The 14,101-nt window shown below is 26.7% G+C and overlaps 1 protein-coding gene across 2 annotated transcripts; it reads left to right on the top strand.

Moving 5' to 3' along the window:
• Positions 1 to 1,294: 1,294 nt before the first annotated feature.
• Positions 1,295 to 13,601, top strand: LOC147815823 (apolipoprotein D-like). 2 transcript variants are annotated; one of them, XM_087157464.1, is made up of 5 exons: positions 1,295 to 1,497; positions 3,270 to 3,400; positions 7,925 to 8,010; positions 12,162 to 12,257; positions 13,294 to 13,593. In XM_087157464.1, exons 1-5 carry the CDS (start codon positions 1,378 to 1,380, stop codon positions 13,416 to 13,418), a joined length of 558 nt encoding a protein of 185 aa, XP_087013590.1. In that variant the 5' UTR covers positions 1,295 to 1,377; the 3' UTR covers positions 13,419 to 13,593. The 2 variants fall into 2 exon arrangements, with proteins under 2 accessions (XP_087013590.1, XP_087013591.1); XM_087157465.1 differs by lacking the exon at positions 12,162 to 12,257 and having other exon boundaries at positions 13,294 to 13,601.
• The last annotated feature ends 500 nt before the right edge of the window (positions 13,602 to 14,101 follow it).

Here is a 14,101-nt window from a genome sequence, read left to right as displayed (position 1 = left end):
ATATACTATGTAAGGATATACAATGTATGTAAGCATTCAACTTTTTTAATTTATTCATGAAAGTATTTATGTACAGTGATTGCTCGTGTATCTATACGCATAAAAATACAGAGCAGTTAACTGCTCATGTATATACAATATATTTATGTATTCGTGCAGTAACTATTTTTACAATTATTCTTTACAATATGATTGCTGGTTAAAATGACTGCTTATAATCTTACACATTGATTACATTGATTGTTTAAAATAAAAGATTTCGGTCACTTGTAACCGTACACCATTTATCGCATCTTGTTGTGATTACAGGTAATCATAATCACTTTTTATCTGAAATCGTTATTTATAACTTATAAAAATAATTAAAAGTAGTTTATTACCATGTACGTTTTATTTGTAGTTATCATAATCATAGTCAATTAGAGTATTCAGTGCCCATTTCTGTTGAGTAGTAAAAATTATTCAGTTATTCTTGACAAATGAATAAATAATGATTGAAAATAATAAATAATTCATTCTATTATTTCTAAGAAACATTTCTGACTAATAAATAAATCTTTATTCATTATTCAGGAAGATTGTAAGAAATTATTCATCATTCGTTATTCATTATCTCTGGTTGAAATTCCTTTGCATCCGTGTCCATGAGAGCTTCCCGTGGTTTTCCTCTTTATTTGACACAAATAAGGCTAGTTGTATCAAAAAGTCCACCACGAAAACTAATTTGTTTAATGTGTGAACCAGGAATTTCGTTATCATCAGGGTTGGGTTCAGAATTACAAGGGTATAGAGTTGAACATAGCATGCAGAGTTGAGCAGAGTCGTGCAGCCACGAAATGGGTCTCTTGCTTTAAGCTGGTAATAAAATTTTTAAGAACACTTTTGTCTAATTGATTGGGGGTAAGTTGAGCATAATTATGCATAAACATTTGAAGAGATAATTGATGAAAGAGGTACCTAAGGTGTTCCCTCTTTAGTTTCGCAGTCAAATGTAATTGTTATGTATTATGCTTTTCTCAGTACATAAAATATTTATAAGCTTATTCTAAATAAACTTATTGAACACAATTACGTCTTTTCATCATTCACAACAATTATTACAATTTCCTTTTTGTATATTATTTTTGTATAAAGGAAGGAAAACATTCGTGACGCGATTATCATGTCATTTTACCAAGCTCTTTAAGTTGAGGACCAACTACACATGATAGTCACAAATTTAAAAAAGAAATAATAAGGTAATGGACTTATATAAGTCTTTATAAACACCTGCGAAATATCATAAAAACAGATAATATTCCTATCAGATCGATAACTTAGTATTCAAACGGATTGAGAAGAAAAGTACAGTAACTTGTTTGTCTCCATTGAATAACTATGCAACAAATTCTCTTTTTAACATTGATAGTAGTAACTATTGGCTTAGTTACTGCGCAACGAGTAAGTGGAGGTGGTTGCCCTGATGTACCAGTTAAGCAAAATTTTGATGTCAGCAAGGTTAGTCATTTTTTAATGTAATTTCTTTCGCTGATTTTATTCTATTTCACTCAATCTAGCACAAAGAGGGAAAAAATTATTCAGAAATAAAAGACGATAAATGTTTTAAATAATATTTTGAATAATTTCAATTCACTTAAATTTTTAGAAAAAAATATACAAGAAATAAACAAAAATTTTGATTATCTTAAACTAAACTATTTCTTGATTCTCTTGAGCACATAAGACAACTAAAAACGCATAAAAAAGATAATCAGTAAATCTTTGTTAGAAATAGTAGTTTAGTTTAATTGTTCTTACCATAATTACAGTATGTAGTTTTGTTATTAAACAAAATACTTAATGTGATCTCTCAATTAAACAATTTATTTCACTCCAGTTTTATGTGGCCTGGAATAAAAACTACCAACTGCTTCATTCTATTAATAAATTTTATGAAAATATCACATTTGAGATCTATATTTTTAATAAAAATTGTTGCAATTAATATCCTGGACGTACTTCTTGAAGACTTATACCAAGACATATAATTCCGAGATGTAATTCAATCCAGTTGAAAGGGAAAAAAAGTTTTGAAATGAAACAAAATAAGACGGTAAATATTTTAAAAACTTTGTCACTGAATTTTAATTCACGTAATTTTTCAAAAAAATGTCGAAGAAATTGACACAAATTTTGATTATCTAAAGTTAAACTATTTTCCGAGTATGAAATAGATAACCAGTTAATTATTGTTAGAAATAGTAGCTTAGTTAAATACACTACTGACCATCAAAATTGCTACACCAGAAAGGAGACACACCACGAACGGGAAATTTGCAGGACGGAAGAAAAGTTGCATCAGGAATTTTGCGTCACCTGGTACCAATGGTGCGGGGTAATTATTTTACCGTAAATTTCCTTGAATGGTAAAATACATTTTTAGCTCAAAACACATTTTTAACACAAAACTTTATACCGTACTTTTTAAAGTAATGTACATTTAATTACAGTGATTCAGTGATTTAAAATAAATATTAATACAAAAAGTAAGGGATTTTAGATTTTTTGTAACGGTGTTTAGAAAAAAAAATATTAGATTTAAAAATGGATTTTAGGGTAAAAAGTACCCTCCCTCTAAGTGCATATAGTTGTTATCGTAATTTGATTCGGATTTTTTTTTTTTTTTTTTTTTTTTTTAAGTGCAGGGCCATAACAGCGGGGTCATTCACTGGCATTGTTTTACTTTTGTATTAATCCACTTTTATTATAATTGAATTTCTAAATATATAGTGTACGTAACAGTTTTTAGTGCCTTTCAAATACTGTTATTTTGTTAATTAATTGTGTTATTTATAGGTTTAAATTAAACAACTAGTTTCGAATATTTGCTCGGTATTTTCATGCGAAAAATATATTAATTAAAAATTTATGTACTTTAGTAAAATTTATCGAAATATATTTATGATTAAAGGAAGTAATCACTGATATAAAAACATTTAAATGAGTGTAACTGGTTGATATCTTTTTTCTTTATAATTATAACTAGTGGCAAAATAAATTTTATAAGAAATTGGATTATTTGCTATTATTTTTTTTCCTTAAGCAAAAATGTCGTTGGCAAAATTTTAAACGTCATTAACTGTGCTATTTAACTTTTTTTTAAAAAATGCCTTGGGTTCAGGAATTAAACGTTTAGCTAATTAAATTTATCAAAGCTTGAAAACGATACATGATGTCATATCTTATGCAATATTATTTTACGGAGTAATTTTTAACTTGATTCTTTATAGTATGTTGGTGTGTGGTACGAACTTGAAAAATATCCAGCAGACAAATATAAAGCTGGACTAAAATGCAATACAGCAAACTTCACAGCTAAAGGTGACTACATTGTAGTGGTGAATTCAGGAATAAACAAAAGGTAACCAAAATAAAAGTTATATTTTGTTCTCCCTAAAATTCAGTACAGCAAACTACACAGCTAAAGGTGACTCCAATGTAATGATAAACTCAGGAGTAAAAAAATCTCTCTCTCTCTCTCTCTCTCTCTCTCTTTATATATATATATATATATATATATATATATATATATATATATATATATATATATATATATATATATATATATATATATATATATATATATATATATATATATATATATATATATATATATATATATATATATATATATATATATATATATATATATATATATATATACAGTCAATTCGCTATAACTCGAAGTACGATAACTCGAATATTACTATAACTCGATTTTTTTTATGAGGTCCCGACACTTTTATCTTCAATTTCATGTTAATTATTCTCGATTACTCGAATTTTACTCCCTTTAACTCGATTTTTTTTGGATCTTTTAAAGCAAGAAAAAAAACCTAGGAGCTGATATCTTGCCCCTTCCTTTGCAACACACACACAATGTCTTTCGCACTCTTCATGGAGAAGATAAAGGTGTCCCTCTTGAAGTATGTGAACAGTGGTCAAATGAAACGTTACCAAATTTACTTCATGGATACAGTGAAAATGATGTTTTCAATATTGATGAAATTGGTTTATTTTTTAAATGTCTTCCAAATAAGACTATGATGTTTAAGGATGAAAACTGCTCAGGGGGTAAAATGAGCAAGGAACGTTTGACTGTCCTAGTTGGAGGAAATGCGTCTGGACAGAGAAATTGCCCTTACTTGTTACCGGAAAAAACCGAAATCCCCGATGTTTCAAGAATGTAAAAACGTATCTAACAAAAAGTTTTGGATGACATCAGTTTTATTTGAAGACTATGTAAAAAAATTGGATCGGAAATTCTTCATTAAAAAAAGAAAAGTGATACTCTTCATGGATAAATGCACAGCACATAGTGATCTACCTAATTTGAAAGGTTTATGAATTAGGATCTACCTAATTTATGAATTAGTGATCTACCTAATTATTATGAATTAGTGATCTAATTATGAATTAGTGATCTACCTAATTTTGGTTTATGAATTAGGTCGAACGATTCCCACGAAGATTAAAGGGAAAAATGACCTGCTTTAAATAAATGCATAGTTGAGCCAAAAATAGATTTAAGGACAGGATGTGAATTTAAAAGTGTGAGAAAGCATTTCGATTCGAATAATTAATTAGGATGAAGTTTTATAACAAAGAAGCTAACATAAAAATATTAATTGAAGCTTTTTATGTGACATCCGCCCTCATCGAAAAATTTTAACCAATATCTAAAAATTTTAAAAATAATACATTTGCAAAATTTTCCCTGTGATACAATTAAAAGGAAAGGAATCAAATTTTTAACATTAACATTATATAAAAGATAAATGAATTGTAAAAAAAAATACACATTTGTGCTCTTGGTAAAAATTTTAACACAATTAAAAATCTGCAGTAGCATTATCTGCATATTTAAAATTTTCATTTTCAAATTTTTTTTTGACTTAACAGTTTTCTCAGTTTCTAAAGTCTTTTATTTGAAGATCACAACAGTTTTTTCACCATACGAAGTATTCTTCATAATAACACAATTTAAGTTAACTCTTCAATCAAGATTATAAAAAGTTTCAAAAATGCTGTAACTAAAACATAAAATACAAAAAACAGTTTAACAGGAAAAATTACAATCTGAAATTAGACTTGAGTATTGTTTACCTTGTTTGAAAACAAAATAAAATAAAAAATGACACAGTGGTTGTTATTGTGAAGTCCAAAATTTCAGTATTGTCTTTATTTCACTTTATTATTTACCTATCATATTTATCACTTTAATAGCAAAATATCCGGGAAATTTTTTTTCTTTTTCTTATGTCCAAAATTTGCTTTCTGTAAAAAATTTTCTTTTCTCTCTTTTATTTTTCTTTCCTTTCTACTTTCTATATATTTTTTTATACTTTTATTTTCTTTCTTGGTATTTTTATTACAGTCATTAACCCGGATTTCAGGAAAAATGCGTCAGGACAAATTGTTTTTCAATCAGAAAAGATGATCAGTCTTCTCAGATTTTGCATTACAACTCGTTTAACACTATTAATCACTAATTGAAATCCAAAACAAGCTTTCAAATTTAATATGGTATTAAGGTAAATCAGTTCTTAATTTTTGACTGATCTAGCCATTTTCCTTATTTTTAATCTGAAGTGCAAATTTGGTTAATTTGCAAGTTACCTTTTGTTTGTTTACGTTTACATCTTTCTTTTCGGACATAATTTTTTTTTTCTTTTTCAAAAATTTCGGTTCGGATATTTTTTAAGTAATTTTTGTACTGAGATCTTAATTGGTAATTTAATTTATCACAATCGAGCACTCATTATTCTAATATTTTTATTTCTATTTTAAACGTGTTTTTGAAGTGTATTTGGTTACTATTACTTTTCAATTTGTGTTTGGTCACTTTATCTTTATGTTGGAATTGACTCTCAGCAATAAGAAACTTTGTTAATGAAAATTACTGAGCTAGAAACTGAGCTATGAACTATTTACCAACGTTGGACTCAAGCATTAATGTCTGGCTTCACATTTCAATTCAAATTCTAACAACAAGTATTTTATTCATTTTCCAAATTATTTGTATTAATTTTAACATTTCTTTGCTTAAAATCTGCCACAACGTAATTGCATTCATATATTAAAATGGAATTTCAATAATTATTGCAGTTGCATTAAGAGGAGAAAAAAAAATTTAATGGCATTTTCATCTTAACCCTACACACTATAGTAAACCAAAAATATAAATTCTACTGATCAATAAATCATAGAAACTATGACACACAAAGCAATAAACATGAAAATAATTTCTTCAAACATTTTTTATGCCAATCAAAACAATCAGTTCACTGAAAATAAAAATTTCAGGAAAAAAAAATTTAAACAGTAAATACGATCGATGTATAAAAAGTAATTGTTTCAATTAAAACATCAAGTATGAGAAGAAAAATTAAAATCATAATCTATGATTTTTGTTTATTTACATGAGTGCTTTTTTCTTTATTAATCAATGAAAATTCAAGAAATTGTTTTATGAGAATTGCAAAAAAAATTACCACAAAGGATTCTTGAAAAAGTTCGAATTAGTCCAAGAAGATATTTTGAAAACCGCAACATCATAGATGAAAGTGCTTTGAAATTCCATGAACACAATTCCATGAACACAAGAGTTTGACTGATAAATTTTCCACTGTCCATATAAATGAGATATTCCATATTTTTGATGTACCCTCTTCCGAAGTTGATTTATTTTCAAAATTTAAGATTATTATTTTAATGAGATATTACATATCTTCGATGTACCGTACCCCCTTCCCGACCTTTTAATCCTGGCGACTTATAACGTCGTTGCCGAGAGGATGGATTAAAACAGGTCTTAGGCAGGGAAGGAGGGTGCAAAATTTATTTACAGACAGAGCAGTCATGAAAGACAGAGCAGAGTTATTAGACAGAGCAGTCATGAAAGTACACGAAAAGTTGTGCTTCACGATTATATGTTAGGGAAAATCTTGCAAAGTAAATTCGTAAAATGTTTCAATTTAGGGACAGAGGGAAATCTTAGAAATTACTATTGGTTTATGAAATAGGTCGAGTGATTCCTAAGAAGATTAAAGGGAAAAATGTCCTGCTTTAAATTAATGCATAGTTGAGCCAAAAATAGATTTAAGGACAGGATGTGAATTTAAAAGTGTGAGAAGGCATTTCAATTCGAATAGAATAATTAATAAGGATGAAGTTTTATAACAAAGAAACTAGCATTAAAAGATTAATTAAAGCTTTTTATGTTATATATATATATATATATATATATATATATATATATATATATATATATATATATATATATATATATATATATATATATATATATATATATATATATATATATATATATATATATATATATATATATATATATATATATATATATATATATAGATAGATAGATAGATAGATAGATAGATATTTTTTACATACGATTATTTTAAAATAAACATCCGCTTTTTTCCTTTGAAAATAGTTTCAAATAAATCCCATAATGAAAAAAGTTTGCAAAATGGCCACCAGTCATATAAAGCAAACATGAAGAACAAACACCATTCAATTTTTTTTTATTTTAACGATAATGAATGACAACTACATAGCATTTATTATTTTCTTCAAAGTATACTTCTAAAACTGACTATATGAGCTCCACCTCTGTTCTCGATTTTGCAATATTTGGTCTAAATTAAATATTTTAAAAAATGTTTTCAAAGTGTATCTAGTTAAAAAGCGACAGGGATCTAATCTTTCGCCGATTTTGTATTAGACTACCAGCAAATGAACTAATTTCTATTGAAATGTACGATATTCATTCTCCATTTGTCATCAAGATTTCCTCTGGATCATTATTTTATTAAATAATCAAACAATTATCAATATAATTTTCTCATCTCAATCACAGGACAGGTAAAAAGAATTCCATTGAAGGAAAAGCTACTATACCTCATAAAAATGTTCCTGCAAAGTTGAAAGTAAAATATAATACCAGTAAGTATAAAATTTTGAGTTCTCACACGATTTTTCATTTTCCAGAGTTTGAATAAAAATTCGCGTTTTAGGTAAACATTTTATTCTGAAAGTTAAATAAGGAAGAATTATGAGGAAAATATTTAATAAAAGAAAATTACAAGCTTAATTGTCAAAGTAATTAATAATGAAGCAATTTTTACTTGTTTCATTTTCTCCTTTAACTGAATTTTCTTACATGACGATAAAACAACTTTGGCAAGATTTTGCTACTAACATAACAGATGAAATACCTCAACTTGCATCTGGAGGTTGGTCTATGATTCATTATAGCTAAATTCTAGTCTTTATTATTGAAGTAATCTGTAGTGATAAGCAAAAAATTCTAATATCGTGAGAAATTTGTTTTTTGATAATAAAAAAACTCGCTACTTTCTCTTAGCCCATTAACGGCCACTGTCCTCAATTGAGGACAGTCCCTAAAACATTATGTAAAGTTTTTATTTTTAATTTAAAAATGCTTTTCTTTCTTGGGAAGATAGTTGGCAGCACTATCAACATATCTCCATATTTTTAATAAATGTAGTGCTATATTTGGTTTGTTATTAGAATCGCCATTTTGTGATTTTTCTAGCCTCACACAAACCTCTTCTATTTTTGTATTGTCCTATCAAATAAAATTGAGGCAAATTATTTCGTTTATTACAGTTTTACTCTTAGGAGCATAGTTCAATATATAACGCTAAACAAATTTGTTTCCTACTGTTCCTTTTCTTTTTATGTAACATTATATTTTATTGTCCTCAATTGAGTACACTAAGCGTTTCAGGTAAACTTTAAAGAATTTTTCAGAATTTGTTTTTATTCATTTAATTGTGCATACGAGTTTGTACTTTTATAGATTAAGTGAACTATAAAAATGAATGGAGGAAAACAGAGGCACTAAGAAAATATTCAAGGGGCAGTGCCAGGTCCAAAGGAAAAGAGGAAGGCCGGTCAAAAGATAGTTTGACGAGGTGGAAAAAGACCTTAAGACTCTAAAAGTCCGAAACTGGAAGCAAAGAACTAGAGACAGACGACTTTGGAGGAAAATTGTTAGTGAGGCCATGGTCCAATATGGACTGTAATGCCAGGGAGTTAGTTAGTTAGAACTATAAAAATAGCAGACATTTTTTAAATTTTATTTCCGTTTTTTTAGGAAATTATTTCAAATTTTCGTAATTTTCCTCAAAAATTTAATGCAATACCATTCCCTGTAAATTTCTTACAGCAGAGGAAGCTCAGGAATATTTGATTTTAGAACAAATTATGGAAGATATCATTTCAATTCCTCCTGAGGTTAATGAGTAGGATTCGGATGGAATGACCCTAAATCAGTTACTATTACAGCGAATACCGAAAAAAACTCTTTTAAGGGGGGGGCAAACAATGCGGTGGTGCAAAGTATAAAATTAGAGAGTATCTGTGTCTGAATCAAAATTCATGCGTAAATACAACACTTTCATGGGTGATGGGGATCAACATGACTGGTTCTTAAGCAAACTGTATCAATAAGAGGAAAAAATGGTATTGGTGTTTATTTACAAGAATGATAAACATGTCAGTAGTGAAAGCTTGCATTTTGTATAAAACTCGTCACGAAAAAGAGAGTAAGAAGCAGATTTCAATACGAACTCCTCTAGTCATTCGTCTGGACCAGTGGCGGTGACTATGGTAACGAGGTACAACTATTTCAAGTAGGTGTGGGGTCACTGTTTAGTACAGGTTTTGGATCGCGTCAGCGAGAGAAAAGGAATATTTTTCTTCTGTTTATTGTGTAAACCTTAGAGTGAAGAAAAGCTACCATCACTGAAATGCGCCATTCTTGTTTCCATAGTAATAGACGGCCTCAGACTTTGTGGCGGGGGGAGTTCTTACCGTAGGCAAACTATAAGAAATGCAACGTAACTTAAAGCATACTTTGTTTTCCGAAGTTTAATAGTAAATAGAGCAACTATTTAGTATGCACTTCAGCGTATTTTTTAAATGCTTTCACACTGAATGTTTTATATATTTTTAATTGTTTTGTGTGCTTAGGTATTTTATATATGCTTTGCTAAATATACTAAATATTTATACGTAAAATAAAATTACGTGGTATTATTAATTTACTTTCATTGGTTATTTTCATATTAATCCTTTTTTCTAATTCAAAAATCAAGAAAATAATACTAATAATAATGTTCACAAACATTATCAGAAGTCTAACTTTAGATTTATTTTTAAGGAATGATGCAATTTATGTCTATTCTAAACAAAAAATAAATAAATAAACATTTAATATAAGAACTAACCACAATATTTGCATGTTAATCCAAAAGTGATAATTTTTTCACTGGAATGCCCAGTGTCCTCAAATGAGGACGGGCTATAATTTAAAAACTAATTCAAAATATGCTTAAATTTTAAGTTTTAATCTCTTATTCGGTCACAATAAATAAGATTTGAAAGATTCATTGAAATATATTTAGTAGAAATAATTTGGGCTTTAATGGGTTAAAGTACGCAACAAATTAATTGGAAAATTTTTATATTTAAATATTTCGAATTTTGGTTTACGCATACAATAATAAACTAAATATAACTTTTAGAGTTTATGTTTGATTTTTTATTTCAACCCAACTGATTATTATTAATATTTTTTGTAATTGCATGCTTATCATTAAAAGTCAAAAACAGCAGGTACAAATTAATTCATTTCAAGAATTGCAAAAATACGAACAGCAATGGAAGGCAATAGTAAAGAAAAAATTGAAATTTATGTTGTTGTTTTTTTTGGCTTTACACATAGTTTTTTAGAATTTTACCTGTTTTTTTAAGGAAACTTTATATGCTAAATAGTCATTGTTTTTATCATTTAATTTAAGAGTAGCTAAAAACAATATTTTAAATCTAATTATAGCAGTTCTTGATCACAACAAATATGTCACAACAAAATATCGAAGCAAATAACTTCCAGCTGTAGCATTCTATAAATTCAATAATAATGAAACTATTATTTGTGCCATGATTAAAAGAAACAAAGAAACTATAATCTAACAAAAAACTACTGATATATTTCTTTCATATATTAGCTCAGAAAATTATCCTATTTAAACACGAATATTAGTTTTTATGTCCATATATGAGTTTCTTAACCCTTTGACAAAAAATTTTTATTAAACATTTTTATGCTTTTCTCATTACTTAATTATTTTAAGTCAAAATAAGTAAAAAAAGTATTATATCTAGGATTTTAATAACTTATGATAAGGAAATTCATCATGAAACAGCAGTATCTTTTTCTGCATTAAAGAAATAATCTTCCAAACACGGCTCACATCCAAACAATAATATCTCAAATTTGCTCCTATTTGCAGTTATTTAGATTTAAGAGAAACAGGTATTCATAACTGGAATTGCTTTAGTTTATAAAATAAATTATTATTAAATTTTTGAATATGAACATAAAAAAATACAAAAATTCCAAACTACTTTTTTTTGGACTTTATATTTTAGCAGTAATATAATTATGGTAATCTAACAGATCTTTTTAATAATTATTAGACTGCTTTTATAATTAAAAATATATATTTTTGTTTGTAATTAACGCTTCAGAAAAAAATATATAAAAAGTACACCCGAGTCCCGTCTGCATCAAAGGGATAATATGTGATTTTATTGTTTCTTCTTAAATGTGGAATTTTTTTTTAATAACTGGAATATTTCAGAAGGAGTTGCTTAAATAATTCTAATATTCCTTATGAAGCTTTCTTGAAATAATTAGAATGTAAATAATTAAATGAGTAAATCTAATTAGGAAAAGTATTAATGCTGGACCCGTGAAACACTAAATGAATACTTTCTTTAAATTCAATATTAGACCGAAATCTTTTCTTATCAGATCTGACAAAATACTAAACCCAAATTTAAAAGACTTCGTTAAAAATGATTAATCATGATATTAAAGATTTACTGATTCAATTTAAAACCAGAATATCACTTTAAATAAATTTTAATTTCCTTCATAAGATAGTTAAAAATCTGAAAGCATTTGTTTTCGTACAAAAATATTGATTGTTTCAATTGTTTTTAGAATCTGTGATTTTTTCTCCAAAATTTGCGTTATAAATCTTTGTTTTCTTCTTCCTAAGTGCTACTTTCGGACAACTATTGGGTATTGGATACTGATTACGATGAATATTCTGTGGTCTACTCATGCCGTAGCGTACTACGTCTTTTCAAAGCAGGTAATTTTACTTTCTAATTATTTCCTGTTTTCAAAAAATAAGGAATGTGTTCGACGATTGTGAAAAAAAAATATTTATAAAACGCCAGTCAATATTAATTATTTTATGTTAAGTGTAAAAAATACAACATAAAATTAAAAATTTATTATTTGAAGCAAAACATTTGAATTATAATTAATTATTTTCATAAAAACACATTCGAAAATCGAATTTTTTACAAAAAACAACAACATTATTTTAATGCAATGTCTTAAAAAAACATTCAACGATTTAAAAAACAAATTTATTTAAAACATCGTACGTAAAAGTAACTATTTTTTTACTTGCTGTAGAAAAATTATATCAAAAGGGAAAAAATTTCGAATTCGTCTAGCATTTAAAACATTTCAGCAAAACACGATTTTGGACGAAATGTTTGAAATGTTAGGAGAAAAAGAATTTGGGAGAAAATTATAAAATGATAAATAATAAATTATTATGTTTAATTGTAAATCCATGTTTTAATTTTGGTTGATTTTCAATGAATGGGAAACTTTTAGTGAAGGGGTCTGAGTCTAATAAATTTAATAATAATTTTCTATTAATAAATATTTAAATTATTATAAATTAAATAATAATGAATTAAGTAATAATAAATTAAACAATAATAAATTAGATAGTTGAAACTAATAAATAAAAAATCATAACTAAAATAATAATAAATAAAATAATTATAAATGAAGTACCAAAAAATGAAATAATAATATATAAAATAATAATAAATTAAAAAATAATAAATTAAGTTATGTCGTTTTAAAAAATATTATAATTGCATCTCATATTTTTATAAATGAATAAAAACTCCTTCTGAAAAAGATCTTATTATATGTGAATTTACATATTTGAATTTCCAATATAAAAATATACTATACAGATCCGACTTTCAATTATCAATTTATAATTGAATTCATTTATAACATAAAAATACAATTGAATTTTATTTTTAATACTCTCTATTAATACACATTTAAATTGCATTAATGTGTGTATCTTGCAGAATTTGTATGGATTCTATCTCGAGAAACAGCTTTAGAAGAAACTGCAAGGGCGAACATTTATAAATTATTGGATGACAACAATATTGATCGCAAAACTTTGCTTCATACCGAACAAGATTGTTAAGTTCAATTACAATCGTTCTCAAAATAAATAAAAAAATTAATAATATGAGTACATTAATTAATAGAATCTTATTAAATTCTGTCATTTATGATGTTGTCAAAAATCATGAAATAATAAAATTTAATTAAAAAATGTTTGAATATTGTTATTGAATTTTAAACACAGTAAAACAAAATCTGAGGAAAGCTTATAGAAGTTAAAAAGCTTTAAAAAAGGTTAAATAGAGATTAACAGAGTGTTATGTAAATACCACCCTTGACACATATTTTTAGAATCCTTCTATAGTATGAAATTTAAAATATATGTATAAATTTGCAAATAGAGTAGGAGGAATCAAATTAAAATTTAAGGTAGGGAATGATGAAAACGACATTGAATCGCCAGTGGTGAAAACAAGACTATATACCAATTTGATTTTAGTCCAAAGGTAATTAATCTAAACACCTTAAGAAACTTGAAGGTGTTTAGATTGATAACCTTTTGACCTCTCTCTGTTTTTCATGATTTGAATTTTTATGATTTTGATACAGCAATCCCCAGTAGTGATTCGTTCATTTGCGATGATGCTTTCAATTCTTTCCTAGCTTAAATACTAATTTATGTCTCCGAATGTATCCTATGCTTAAAAAGAGGAATAATTATATTTAATTCATTTTTCTGATTTGTAAAGTAGGGGACACTCG

Source organism: Parasteatoda tepidariorum, chromosome 2 (genome assembly GCF_982258835.1).
Source record: "Parasteatoda tepidariorum strain Cologne lab strain chromosome 2, Ptep-v5.0, whole genome shotgun sequence".
Lineage (NCBI taxonomy): Eukaryota > Metazoa > Arthropoda > Arachnida > Araneae > Theridiidae > Parasteatoda > Parasteatoda tepidariorum.
This window is presented reverse-complemented; position numbering and strand designations above follow the sequence as displayed.

Bases quoted from the DNA above. Each gene is read 5' to 3' on its own strand.
- LOC147815823 (XM_087157464.1), top strand. From the start codon at position 1,378: ATGCAACAAATTCTCTTTTTAACATTGATAGTAGTAACTATTGGCTTA. The intron at 3,401-7,924 runs GTAACCAAAATA...TCTCAATCACAG, and splicing joins AATTCAGGAATAAACAAAAG to GACAGGTAAAAAGAATTCCA. The intron at 8,011-12,161 runs GTAAGTATAAAA...CTTCTTCCTAAG, and splicing joins GAAAGTAAAATATAATACCA to TGCTACTTTCGGACAACTAT.